At 41.2% G+C, this 13550-nt stretch overlaps 1 protein-coding gene across 2 annotated transcripts; it reads right to left on the bottom strand.

The window, feature by feature from the left end:
• Positions 1-1063: 1063 nt before the first annotated feature.
• On the bottom strand, positions 1064-13267 carry LOC106589772 (stromal cell-derived factor 1). 2 transcript variants are annotated; one of them, XR_001324904.3, is made up of 5 exons: positions 13041-13267; positions 10381-10498; positions 5943-6026; positions 3110-4194; positions 1064-2940 (listed from the first exon to the last, which is right to left on the bottom strand). XR_001324904.3 is itself a non-coding variant. In XM_014180105.3 (4 exons), the coding sequence occupies exons 1-4, from the start codon at positions 13105-13107 to the stop codon at positions 4167-4169; spliced, it is 297 nt and encodes a 98-aa protein (XP_014035580.1). In that variant the 5' UTR covers positions 13108-13267; the 3' UTR covers positions 1064-4166. The 2 variants fall into 2 exon arrangements, 1 of the variants encoding a protein (XP_014035580.1); XM_014180105.3 differs by having other exon boundaries at positions 1064-4194.
• Between the last annotated feature and the right edge of the window lie 283 nt (positions 13268-13550).

Raw genomic sequence — 13550 nt, 5'->3', positions numbered from 1 at the left:
CGCACACATAATCTAGTTGAATTATTCAAACGACTGGCCACAGATATGTTGTAAGTTCTGATGTAAGCTGAGGTTTAGGCTTAAAGGGCAATTCCGCCACTTTTCAACCTCATATTCATTATCTCCAGCACCACATCAGTGTCTACATAATGGCAAAACGGCACATCTCTATGATCTGTGGTCAAAAAGATCAGAAGACAGGTCCTTGAAAATGCTTCTCTGACATCACAGGGCGAATCTCATAGTGTTTAAAAATCTATGTAAAATGTTTTTAGTTTTCATGTCGTCATCGGGTAGAACATTTTAACTTTATACTTGTTTCTACAAAACGTAGAAATGCGCCGTATTCACATGTGCTGATACTGGTATTGTGCTGGAGATAATGAAAATGAGGTTGAAAAAGGGTGGAATTGCACTTTAAGTTCTACTGTAGCCTGTGGTTTCAGCAGGTATACAGTAGATACATATGGTGGCTGTTGCCCCAAGCTGCAAAGATAGACTTCTCTGTGTCTGGACTCCTGTGGAAAACAGAAGGTGTGTGTGTGTGTGTGTGTGTGTGTGTATGTGTGTGTGTGTGGTGTGTGTGTGTGTGTGTGTGTGTGTGTGTGTGTGGGTGTGTGTGTGTGTGTGTGTGTGTGTGTGTGTGTGTGTGTGTGTGTGTGTGTATTGGTATTATTCCACCTGTCTAGGTTGTGTGTGTGAGAGTCTGGTATCCAGCATCTATTACCATCAAACTGGTTTGGGTGATTCTAAGTGAAGTTATTTTGAAACAGAAATATCCTTTAGTCTTATGTGACATTTTCTGTCAGTACGTCTGTAGTCATAATGAAACACAATTGTGATGGGTCTGCATTGCAATGAAGACAGAGCAGTAACAATAAAGGAGAAATTAAGCATTCAAATAAAGTGGAGACAAATCCTAATGCACTTTTCTATTGATGCTACTTTCAATAAATATACAAATTATTCTTTTTTTAAGAAGAAATGAAACATTCCATTTTTTTATTTTATATGTTTATTGAAAAAGAGGGTGAGTATCATATAGGTATCATATAGGTATCACAGTGAACATACAGAGTTTAATTAAACAATCCATCTTAGATGAAGTATACTTGTGTCGTAAGCTGCCTCAAAAGAATTTAACATTTTATTCACATTGTCTGGGGAATGCACCCATATAGAACAAATACACTTCTGAAAAAACACATACATTTCCATTTGGGATGTTATTGCTTATGCAATGATTTATTTCCACATGTGGTCCAAATAACAGATATGATAAGTAAAATGGTAACAGCCATATTGTTTGGTTTGGTTGTAGAGCTAACTGTAACATGCCATTGAACAGAATGGTTCTCAAACACTTAAATAATGACCAAATTTCCTTCCTTGATGAAAAACTTCACCTTATAATGATGTGATACAGATACTTAATAACTTCTGGACCAAAACACCTGCACTTAGCTCACAGACTAAGATGCCTGGAGATTTGAATAGATCTGGAAACATGTGTGGGTCCCCTGGCTCATACATAAATGTATTGTTCTCTGTCTTGGCTCCGTGGTACTATTGGCACTTCATATTTTAAACTCTGTGGAATGCTGTCAGGAGAAATAGAACAGAATCCCAATTACATTGTTCTAGAGGGTTCTAGGGGGTCCTAATGAGGAATGAATTGATGGTTCAGTGGAACATCTGCCTGAGCTGAGATATCCTAATGACAACAGTAATGTTTGTTTTAATGTATCTCAATATGTAGATTTACAATCCGGATTTATTAGATTTGCCCATCTTGCATCAGTGGATGAATGCCGTCAGATTATTGGTTGATTAGGATAAACCTCCTCAAGGGAGGATTGAATCAGGGCAAACTATGGTAATGAACCCTGTATTTCTCTAATATTCTGTTGTTGTTCAAGCTAGACCTGACGCCACAATTTAATCTGGGGGATTATAAATGTTTATTACATAAACTTCAACATGTTGCAGCTGCGCAAAATGAAGCTAATAGACACATAACATGTGTTTTTATGATATTGCAAATAAACGTTTTTGGAAAAGTGATAAATGTATGAAAATGTGATTTGATAATACAGTAGTACTGCGGTTGGGATACAGTACTCTCTGGTTATGCCTTCATCTAGTACTGCTTAAATGTACTTACAAATACTGTGGTATATCTCATTATCTTAGAATATATAAAATATACAAAAATAAAAATCATTACAGTAAAAATACCAATTTAAAAGACGCATCTGGTATTTAAAGTGGCTCAACGATCAAAGTAGAATAACTTTCTTTCGCCCCCCAGCTCAGCAACATTCCATTTCAATGTGATAGTCAATACTGTAGTATAGTAACAGGTATTTCATGTGTCCGTATACTAGCTTTAAAATCCTGCCTAAGGATATGTGAGGGTTTATAACTATGGAGTAGGCCTAAAGTGAGCTCCTAAGCAATTGATGAGTGAAATCCAATAATCAGACAATGTGATCCTGTATAGAAATGTATGTAATGAATCTTACTATACTTAATATAATACAGCAATTATTTTGCGCCAGTATTTGTTAGTAAATACCCAGAATATTGAGGTAAATTCATTACATATTGCTTGTTTTACTGAAAAATGACTTGGTGTCTCATTCAGTGCCTTACAGCCTAGACTATAGCAACGGACAACATTACATTCACACAAACTGTATAAAAAGCTGCATTGATATGGGGTTTTATCCCTGTTTTGCATTACAATCTTATCCTACAAGGCCATCGTTCTTACAGCCCTTGGCTCTTACTGAGTTGCTTAAGTTACTTCTAATTGTGTGGGCTTTTCTGTTCGGCACAGGACTGAACTGTAATACAGAATTGTCTGCCTCCAATAAAGGCTGTTGGCTTGTATTACAACAGATAACTTTCCCTTTATTACAGCACTGGTTTTCAAACCTCTCCTCGGGGACCCCCAGTCGTTCCATGTATTTGATCTATTCCACAGCTAGCACACCTGATTCAACTTGTCAACTAACCAGCCTTGAATAGGTGAATCAGGTGAGTTAGTTCTGGGCTACAAATAAATTGTGAAACGTCTGGTGGTCCCTGAGGAGAGGTTAGAAACCACTGGCCTATACGCATCGTCTGATTTGGATCTTCACTGGTCTGTTCTTGTGAATGGAAACTCCATGTGATTCAGTGCACAGCCTCTCTTCCTGAAAAGATATGTATCAGTTCAAACTAATGTCTTCTGATCCCTTGAGTTGAAACACCTGAATCAATGCATGTCCTTTGTTATTGTTTGAGGATCTCCATTGTCTTGGCTAGACTGGAATGCTTGTTAAGGCTTGACATAGAAGCCTTGCCCCTAACCACAGATCTAAGATTTCCTTCCCTACCATCCTAGCCTTAACCACCAGGCATTAAACAACATCTGACCTTGGATCAGTTAACGGTGACTATCTATTTCCCCTGTTATGAATGTTTGATCAGCCCTGATTGGTCGCCTCTGACAGAGTGGGCTCAACCCATTGGACGGCTCATTCCTGTTCCTATCCCATGACCCCTCAGTCAGAGCCCACCCCTGGAGATACCCACAAGCCCTTGCTCAGCACATTTGAGATGGTGAACCGGGTGTAAAAACGTTAAATGTCCCTTTACAGCGTCTTGTAAAAGTAGGAAAAATACTTTATATACAGACGTACACTTACACACTCAGTTCAGACACACACACACACACACACACACACACACACACACACACACACACACACACACACACACACACACACACACACACACACACACACACACACACACACACTAAGAACAACCACACCAAATAAAACACACTGCGCTCACACACTCTTTACACACGTACTCACACATTCCGATATAATTAGGTATAACTGCACTTGGTGCTAAACAGCGTGAGGAGAGGTGTCTGCAGCGTGGGAGGCAGGGTGGCTGCGGGGTCAGCAGCAGCAGCAAGGCATCATGGTCGGTCTGGCGGTGAAGTGCTGGTTTTGCAAGCGTTCCAGAGCGTTCCAGAACATTCCAGAGTGTTCCAGAGCAGAGACGTGTAGCTACAGAGTTACATATCTGAGTGGTGGAGGTGGAGGAGAGCTGACCTGGGACTGGGGCACTTCAGGCCGGTCAGGATGGTGTATACGTCTCCTTTACTAAGCACGTCTTCTGGACTTCTTCACCCTGGAGAGACAGAAAGAAAGGAATAAGACACTGATTAAAGGAGGATTCATAGGTGTAACTTCATTTTTCCGTGTGGCCACTTGACATCGCCTGATTAGGAACAACTTTGAGCCCTAGTGTAATTTTATGGTAAATACTTAGTACGGTGCTCATTGGTATATTGATGCTATGTTCTGCTTCATGCAGGGTTTTGAAACATGCACTTTTAGTAAAAAGGGTTCCAAAAGGGTACTTTGGCCCTCCCCATAGGATAACATTTTTGGTTCCACGTGGAACCCTCTGTGGAAAGAGTCCTACATGCCCCCTAAAACAAAAACAAACAAAAAAACAAATGGGTCCTACATGGAATCGAAAGGGTTCTAACTGGAACCAAAACTGGTTCTTCAAAGGGTTCTCCTACGGGAACAGCCAAAGAACCATTTTAGGTTCTAGATGCACCTTTTTCTCTAAGTGTGTAACATGTCACGTATCTAGTTGTGAAATAATATAGTTTGTTTGTCTGGCAGACTGGACGTATAAACATGATACAGTTCTACGAGAGCATATATACTCAAACCTTCATAAACAAGATCATCTGGATATGCATTGTCTTAGAAATATTTCTACACACAGTTTTTTTAGCTAGCTATTTCGAGCAAATGCAGTCTTTTGTAACTATGCCACATTGGGGACTAAACAGCAAGAAAATGCCTAATTTGTGGTAAAATGTTCCTCCATTTTAGATTTATTTACTATAGGCGTTTTTAAGAGGCAGACATTTTGCATGGTTGGTGAAATGATCACCAGACACTGTATGTGGGAAGTTTTTATGAGGAATGCACATTTAACACCCACTGCACAACCCATTTAGATTCATTATAATATTATGTATAGTGTGCCTGTTATTGTTTATTGTAGTTTTTTTTACAGTTTACTCCTTGGGTGTAAAACTTTGTGGAATTGTTTTCCCTTAGTGGATTGAGTTTTACTATTTGTAGACAAATTAGTCCTGATCACTTCCCCAAGTGCCTTCAATTTACACATATTTGTTTTCTTATACATAAACTACTGTCTTTTAGCCATGAAATTAATGAAGTTAGTTCAATTGTGAAAATAACACATGTTTTTTTTGGCCAAAAGTTTTAGGTAATAAATCTGTAAAAAAAAATATATATACATTTTTGATGTCATGAAATTCTACTATATCCCTGATTTCCCAGATAAATTGTGATTGTTTACCGTAAGAGCTGGAATGCTCCGAATGCCACGCTGAAATTATCAGAGGGATTGCAAGGCATGAGCAGAAAGCATTCTTTCCCAGTCTTTAATTCATATCTCAGTAGCCATCTGAGTAGCGAACATGCATAATGAGAAACAAACACCCAGAAATACGTCACTTTCATCTCTTTTAATGAGACACACACATACCAACAATTCTAATCATACTGATACATGAGCGATTTCAGAATGCTATGTGGACAGGTGGCCATAAAATGACACTTAACTGTTGTTACTGTACTTAAGCAGTCCCATTTCTCCCATTTCATTTGGATTTTGCAGATGAAAACAGGGGCGTATTTCATTCCGTGTCTCTCACTGTTACCAGCGAACTAGCCTGGTCCCAGATCTGTTTGTGTTGTCTTGCCAACTCCTATGGTTTGGCGTGACAATGAATGACCATAAGAGTTGGCAAGACAGCACAAGCAGATGTGGGACCAGGCTACCCTGCGATCAGCTCTTACTTGTCAAAGAGGGAGGTTTCTCCTTACTTGTTAATGGCATTCTTCAGGTACGTCTGCAGCCATTTGGTCTCGGGGTTAATGCACACCTCTCTGTTGTTCTTCAGCTTGGCACTGTGACCGGGAGAGGGATGGAGGGAGGGATGGAAGGGAGGGAGAGAGAGAGAGAGAGAGAGAAAGTGAATTAGGCAGAGACTCATTTCAGTGTTCTCCGAGCATCCACTTTCTCTGTTTTCTTATCTGATTCAAGGATAGAAGGATCCGGAAAAAGAAAGGGAACAAAAAAAGAGTCCAGTAAGCTCTCGTGAACTGGCCTAGCGTCTTCTCAATCTGGTGAACATCCAGGGATAGTGTGCTGTGTAGCTGTTATCAGTAACATACCTGATACGTGGGGTCAACTAGGGTCAACTGTGGCCGTGTTTCACTCAAACTGTAATGAGACTCGTGGGTCTTGTAGTAGTGAACTGAATAGTATGAGTGGCACATTGTTTAATACTTAAATGATATACATGGATAAATAAATATAGATCATTTATAGGTTTCTTTTGAACTAATAATTCTGAATGCATCTATTTCAGTTTGACATGTCTGTCTTTATAGACTCATGGGTCTTGTAGCAGTGAACTGAATAGTATGAGTGGAATATTTTAGTATACAGTATGTAATCTCATATATTTGTTTTATTTATTTTTTTAAAGCATTTTTCAAAAGGGTTACATTTGAGGAAATAATTTTGAAGTCATTAATTGTTGTTTGACACAGTTTTTACAGGTTACTTAAATCTAGTCTGTATAAATAATGTATCTGAAGATTGAAGAGACATCTGATGAACTCTGTGTACTGTAATCTAAAAGTAAATGTGTTCCATCATTTTGATATCGTCTATCTGCTCATTCAGGGTCCAAATAAACAAACACATTAAGATAAATGGAGTTCACTTCCCTTTAAACCAACTACTGTACTGGACTGGACACACAAAACAAACATCACTCAATATGATATAAGGCTGCAAAGTCAACAGTAACATAATGTATCTTGAAAAATAAGCTATTTGACCAAAATTATATTTATCAAGCTTATTTATATGTCACTAATTTCCAGGGACATTTGCAAGACACATATGCCAGTGAACAATCAACACGTTATTAAAATCCCAAACATATTTTTTAAGAACAAACATATTGTGAACAAGTTGTAAGAATAACAATTATTAAAACTTGTATTCACAGCATATTTTAACCCACAAAACATGCTTTGCGCCAGTTGTAAGGATCACAATGCATTAAATTACATCAAGTCCCCCCACCACATGCCACAGTTGAAAAATCCCATCTCTCTCCTTCCACTCAGACAGCTGTTGCAATGATAATAAAGCATGGTAACACTGATCTCTTTGTTAAGCCAGTGGTACTAACAATAAGGAGGTTTTGATGTCAGGCCATTTAGCCTGGGATTTACAGACTGTGGGGTGTTTATGGGAGTAAATGGTTCACCTGTAGCGGACTGTAGTGTGTTGATAGAGGGTTGACTTGAGTGTCGACTTGAGAGAGGGGCATTTGTCCCGAGATCAGACACCTCTGTGAGTGTTTCTGATCCATGAGCTTTAGGGGGAGACGGCGTAGTGTGTGTGTGTGTGTGTGTGTGTGTGTGTGTGTGTGTGTGTGTGTGTGTGTGTGTGTGTGTGTGTGTGTGTGTGTGTGTGTGTGTGTGTGTGTGTGTGTGTGTGTGTGTGTGTGTGTGTGTGTGCGCACGCTCTCTCCTCTCCTCTCCTCCCCTCCTTCCCCAAACATATGGATCTCACACCTCTGTGTCAAAAGGTCGTGTTTGAGAGTTAACAACTCGGGTAGCGCCTCACCACCTCTCCTCCCTCCCTCCCTCCTACTCTCCCTCCTCCTCTTCCTCTCACAACCCTGTAAATGAAACACATTCCTCTCTACCGCTGAATCTCTCCTTCATCACTCCTTTTCTGATTCAATTTGACCTTCCCCAAACTCTCCATCCCTATTAAACACCGACCTCTTCAACTGACCAAATGGCCCACCTACTACCCTTACCCCAATAAGATGAAAGAACAGCTCAAGCGCATCAAACCCCTTCAAATCCCCCCAAAACCAACATCCCAATCGTTTAGATAAATAAAAGCTGGTAACTGAATTCCCCGTTTGTTTATCTCTAGCATACCCCCTTCCTCCCTCCCTCCAACCCCCATCCTGTCCTCTTTTATATATTTAGTGCAGCTAATCCATTTTACTGTTTTGTTTTGATGTGTCTCCTGGTTTAGGTTTATCCCTCTAGGCTGTGTGTGTGTGTGTGTGTGTGTGTGTGTGTGTGTGTGTGTGTGTGTGTGTGTGTGTGTGTGTGTGTGTGTGTGTGTGTGTGTGTGTGTGTGTGTGTGTGTGTGTGTGTGTGTGTGTGTGTGTGTGTGTGTGTGTGTGTGTGTGTGTGTCTGTGTGTCTGTGTGTCTGGACTAGCGTCTGATTGACTCTGTTGGAATTCGGGGCTCTGGGAGTCTGAAGCTTCTAACCCAGTAGGTAGTAATTACTTCACAGCAAGCTAATACCAACAAGCGGGAGGAGACAGGGGCATGTAGGGAGGGATGGAGGGGGTGAGTGGGGTGTAGTGTTACCCCTGTTGTCTTTCATCCAAGGACAATAGATATATCAGAGGAGATGCGAGCTCTCTGCCCCTCTCTCCCCTGCTACTCAGTCATAAATAACTTTTGGATGGGGTTTGGAGGGAAGAAAAGGGAAAAGTGGAAGCTTTTGGTGGCATATGTGTGTTCCTTAATGCCTATGTGTGCAAATGTGTGTAACTCTTGTCTCTTTTTTATTTGTTTTGGAGCGATAAGGGATGATTGTGGGTCCTGACCAGATTTGTATCCTTACCAACCCCTTGCCACGAGTTAACCCCCTAATGCCCCCCCACCACCCCTTCCCAACCCCCCAAACCCCTCTGGCTTTTTGGCTCTGGCCACCTGGTTTCTATAGGTTACAAATAGGCAAAGCATTTTGGCTTAATGCGTTCCAGGCCATTTAAATTACACTAAATGTGGGCGGCTGGTGAGCGAAGGGTATAAAAGAAAGAAGGATAGAGAGGGTCAGCTGCAACATAAAGGTCATCACTTTGATCCCTAATGATTGTTTCCTTAACAAGACTAAAATCCCCCCTAGAGCTAGCTTGGAGAGAAACACTCCTCTGTCAGCTTCCTCTCTCCTCTCCTGGCCATTTATCGTGTTGTTCTAATCTAAACATCTCTTTCCATTTGGGGAGAGCCATAGCAACTGCATCTCTTTTCTCCACTCTCTATCTCTTGCTTTCTCTCTCTCACTTTCTCTCTGTCTTTCCCTCCACTGTGGTCCTCCAACTGCAATCATTAAAACCTCATAATATGAGACTGATGCTTAGCCGAATGGAATGGGAACCAAAGTAAAGCGCCATTAGAATCCACATGGGATCTTATTAACAGAGGGGCCTTACTGGGCTGAATCAGGCTATTCTGAACAGGTTTTGTCCTAGGAGATGACTATAGGAGTTGGCAAGACCACACAAACAGATCTAGAACCAAGTTAGTTTAGCTGTAGCAGCTGACAATAGGAGTTGGTAAGACAGCACAAACAGATCTGGAACCAGGCTAGTTTATCCCTACTTGACTGTACGTATCAGGCCAAGGTCCTTCTGGTTTCAGCCATGCAGGCTTGTGCTGTGTTAAAGCAAAGATGGTAGATAAATGAAGATGTCACATTTCCAGTCTGCTTAAGGGATGGCTCTCCCATAGGCACCAATGATTTGGCAGCTGGGTCTGGTCTGCTTAGTTCATTGACTATGTAATGAACAAGAAAAAATGAGGGAGTGGGATGAGTCGCTTCCTGTTCCACCTCTGGTTAAACTACATTGCAGTGGTCCCGTAGAGTAACATGGACCGTGGCATTGACAGGTGTCTGTCCAGCCCTGAAACACCTGATTCAACAAGTCACCGCCTTGACGATTAGTTGATGAGTTGAATCAGGTGTTTCAGTGCTGCGCCCGGGAACCGAAGCTAACTCACACACTCAACATGCAGCTGTCTCAGACCAGGGTTGCTTACCAATGCTTTACTGGGCCTGTATAGATCTGGTTTACCTCCAGAAAAAGGCTGTCTAAAAGTAGTGAATAGCTTCCCCTTCTGTGAGCAGCAACACTGTGTGTGCTGTGTGGGATGTCCAGTGTTGGCGACCATAGTGCTTTCTTATCTGTGCAGTGTAGTGCAGGGCTGAGGAGAACATGGGGTTGTCTCCTACAAAACGTCCCTGTTACTCCCCAGCTTTGTAATGAAAACATGGACTTTTGGGAGAAGCAATACAGCGATCTAGTTGTTCTTATGAGCGGTGTGGAAGGTTCTTCACTTGACAAGCTAGGGAATCGTCTAAAACACAACCCAAAAGCAGGGTTAAAAAGCATCCCTCCCATAATGCACCAGCAGGTTACTCACATGACTTGGAAAGGGCAGTTGGGTGTGTGAAGGAACTTGAGCTCTCTGATGCTCCTCTGAGGGACGGTGTTGAGAGTGGAGCGACACCAGCACCTCTCTACCAGGCTGATGGGCTTAGCTGAAACCACAAACATAGTAAGATACTGTACCAGGTATCGGACACTGAGAGAATGTGAGCTTAGACCATTTCTATGTCTTAAAACTAAAACAACCAAAGCTCACAGCGTGAGAGACAGTAATGGCTCAACGCTAGCATTATGATAGTTGGAGAAGAACCAACAATATGAGACTCAACACCTCCAAAATGCAACAACTCACAATCATTGCAGGCAGGAAACTAGGAAGAATATGTTCATTTCAGAGTTCTTGTTAGAACAAATATGTTTAATCTACTGTATCTAACCCTGACAATGCATGGGAAACTATACATTTACCTGCCTTTAGTTCCAAAGGCAAGGCAATTAAAAAGAGATTAGTCTGCCACACACACTCACACACGCGTATGCACAATAAATACACACTCTCAAACCAGCACTCATAGTGCCTTTTCACTAAGAAAATTCAAGACACAGCTCTCTATCCCAGAAGAGCCCTTATCGTTCTACTCCACTGGTGCTCCCAATGTTTCCCTCCTTTCTCAACGCTCCAAGAACACAAAGCGTAGATTCTTATCAAAAGAGTCCCTTTAAGAAGTAGGCTACATTCTTAGAATGATTGAGTATCACCCCTGGTTCCTACTGGTTCCTGAAACTAAGAATATTTTCACTCAGTAGCATATACACAGGCTTTTGACTGAAATGTTCTTAGATTCAGGGATTTCAGAGGGGATACCCTGCCAGAAATGTCACACAAGTTTAACATGAAACGTGAAATTCTTGTAATTCTTGATAACCTGTTTCCAACAATGATTTTTAGTAGTTTTTCTTTGAAGATGGGAAGAAAACAATTGGCTGAACATGTATACATGTCTCTTCTCTAGTTGCCTTGTGGTTGTAAAACTTTCATGAAAGACTCTCTCCGTTTACTTTAGAACACTTTGATATTTACATTCTTTTCATTTCTCAAATCTTACATCTTAACGGCGTACAAATGGCTCCCTTGTTTGACTGTCGGATTAAACTGTGATCACATTAATCCACGGCCAAATAAACAACAACAGGAGAGAGAGAAGTCAGAGAGACGTGTTGAACTGAAGTTAGCTCAACCTCTGCTGTGTTATGCTAAGCATGTTGTTACTACCCCTAGCCAGGGAGACCCTGATTGCATATTAAAGACGATAGGATGGCCGGGGTGATGGAGGGGGTAACTTGTGTATTTATCTGTTTTATTTTGCTTTCTTTTAACTAGAAACTAATTAGGGGCTAAACAGGTCGGGTTGTGAAAGAAAATAAATACATCCCAAATGGAACCCTATTGCCTATTTTGTGCACTTCTTCCGACCAGAGCCCTATGGGTATCCCTGTGGGCCCTGGTCAAATGTAGTGCACTGTATAAGGGAATAGTGTTCTATTTGGGAAGCAAAGGTTGTAGCTAGATGCTCACTTATGGCCGGGTGCTGTAAGCAGCATACATAATGACCCAGTATTAGCATGATAATAGAGCCTGATAAGGTGGAGGGCCATTGGTGTGATATTAGCATGGGGGAGACTTAGCCATTTGGGACACTGACTCCCTGACCCATCATCCTCTAAATCGTAAGATCTTTCTTTCTTTATTTGACAAATAGTTTTAAATGTTCATTTGTATGCCGTGAAGATGTAAGATTTGAGAAATTAAAGTGGTTGAAATATCAAAGTGTTAAAAGCAAATAGAAAAGTATTTCATGAAAGTTTTACAACCAAAGACAACTGAGAATTGACAGAAAGTTTTACAACAAAAGGCAACTAAGAAGATACATAAATAATGGCAAAAACAAATACAAACCTATACATTTCCAGAATAATCTAAATAACCAACTACTTAAAATTCAATGATACAACAACAACAACAACAAATGTAACCAGTTTGACTATAACATCTTCATCCCATCGCAACAATCACTTGCTTATTTGACCAAAACCAGTCAAACATCAAGGAGCCAAAAGACAACCTCCACAACCCCAACTCATAACCACAAGTTATTCTGCTGTGTATCCCTTCTCTCAGCAACACCAGCCAAATGTCACAAGAACCACATCTATTCTAACAACACCTATTCAAAATAACCCAAAATATCAAGACAACCTCCACAACCACCAAAACGTCCTCCTTTTCTATAACAAATCACATCCCCAGACATTCTACAACACATACATAAAGTCCCTCTTTGCTAAGTTACTATAATGACTCAAATAGAGATAAATAAAGATAGATAACACACTAGAAAGAACACACTAATACAGTCTTAGAAAAAAGTGTTCCAAAAGGGTTCTTCGACTGTCCCCATAGGATAACCCGTTTTGGTTCCAGGTAGAACCCTTTTATGTTCCAGGTAGAACTCTTTTGGGTTCCATGTAGAACCCTCTGTGTAAAGGGTTCTACATGGATCTCAAAAGGGTTCTTCCTGGAACCAAAAAGCGTTCTTCAAAGGGTTATCCCCTTTTAGGTTCTAGATGGCACCTTTTCTTCTAAGAGTGTAGAAGACATGCCCAGACAGATAAATCATCCCCAGACCAACTCACCCGTAGAGGGAGGTACATCCATGGCCACAGCCAGTAGGACCAACACAGCCAGTACTTTGACATCCATGGTGGGCTGTATGTAGTAGGATGGAGTTCCAAGAGGCTCAGGGCTCAGCTTCTCACAGCTACTATCCAGCAAGGCTCCGTGTAGACTGACTGTCAGCTCTTCTCTACGCACTGTTAAAGCAAGGAGGCTGAGGGAGAGAGAGAGGGAGGGAAGAGAGAGGAGGGAGGCTCCTAATTTCTCAGGAGGGGGGGGGGGGGGGAGCTGCACTGGCTATATGAAAGGCAGATACTTCCTCGATGTGCTGGCTGACAATCAAGAAGAAATTCTCTTTCTCTTGTAAGTTATTTCTCTCTATATTACTTTCATTCTCTTTCTCATAATGTCTCTCTTTATGTCTCGTTTTCCTTCTCTCTCTCTCAGGTCTCCTCTCTTTTGCTTTCTGTCTCTCTTTCTCTCCCTCCCTCTCACTTTCCCTCCGTCACCTTTCTTTTCCCAAACTCCCA

Source organism: Salmo salar, chromosome 02, assembly GCF_965601325.2.
Source record: "Salmo salar chromosome 02, fSalSal1, whole genome shotgun sequence".
Taxonomy (NCBI): domain Eukaryota; kingdom Metazoa; phylum Chordata; class Actinopteri; order Salmoniformes; family Salmonidae; genus Salmo; species Salmo salar.
Note: the sequence above shows the minus strand (reverse complement) of the source record. Positions and strands in the feature narration are given on the sequence as shown.

Excerpts from the sequence above, each read along its gene's own strand:
- LOC106589772 (XM_014180105.3), bottom strand. The coding sequence starts at position 13,107 with ATGGATGTCAAAGTACTGGCTGTGTTGGTCCTACTGGCTGTGGCCATG. Across the intron at positions 6,027-10,380 it reads AACTGCCCTTTCCAAGTCAT|TGCCAAGCTGAAGAACAACA; the intron begins GTGAGTAACCTG and ends TCCCGGTCACAG. Across the intron at positions 4,195-5,942 it reads CTGAAGAATGCCATTAACAA|GGTGAAGAAGTCCAGAAGAC; the intron begins GTAAGGAGAAAC and ends CTGTCTCTCCAG.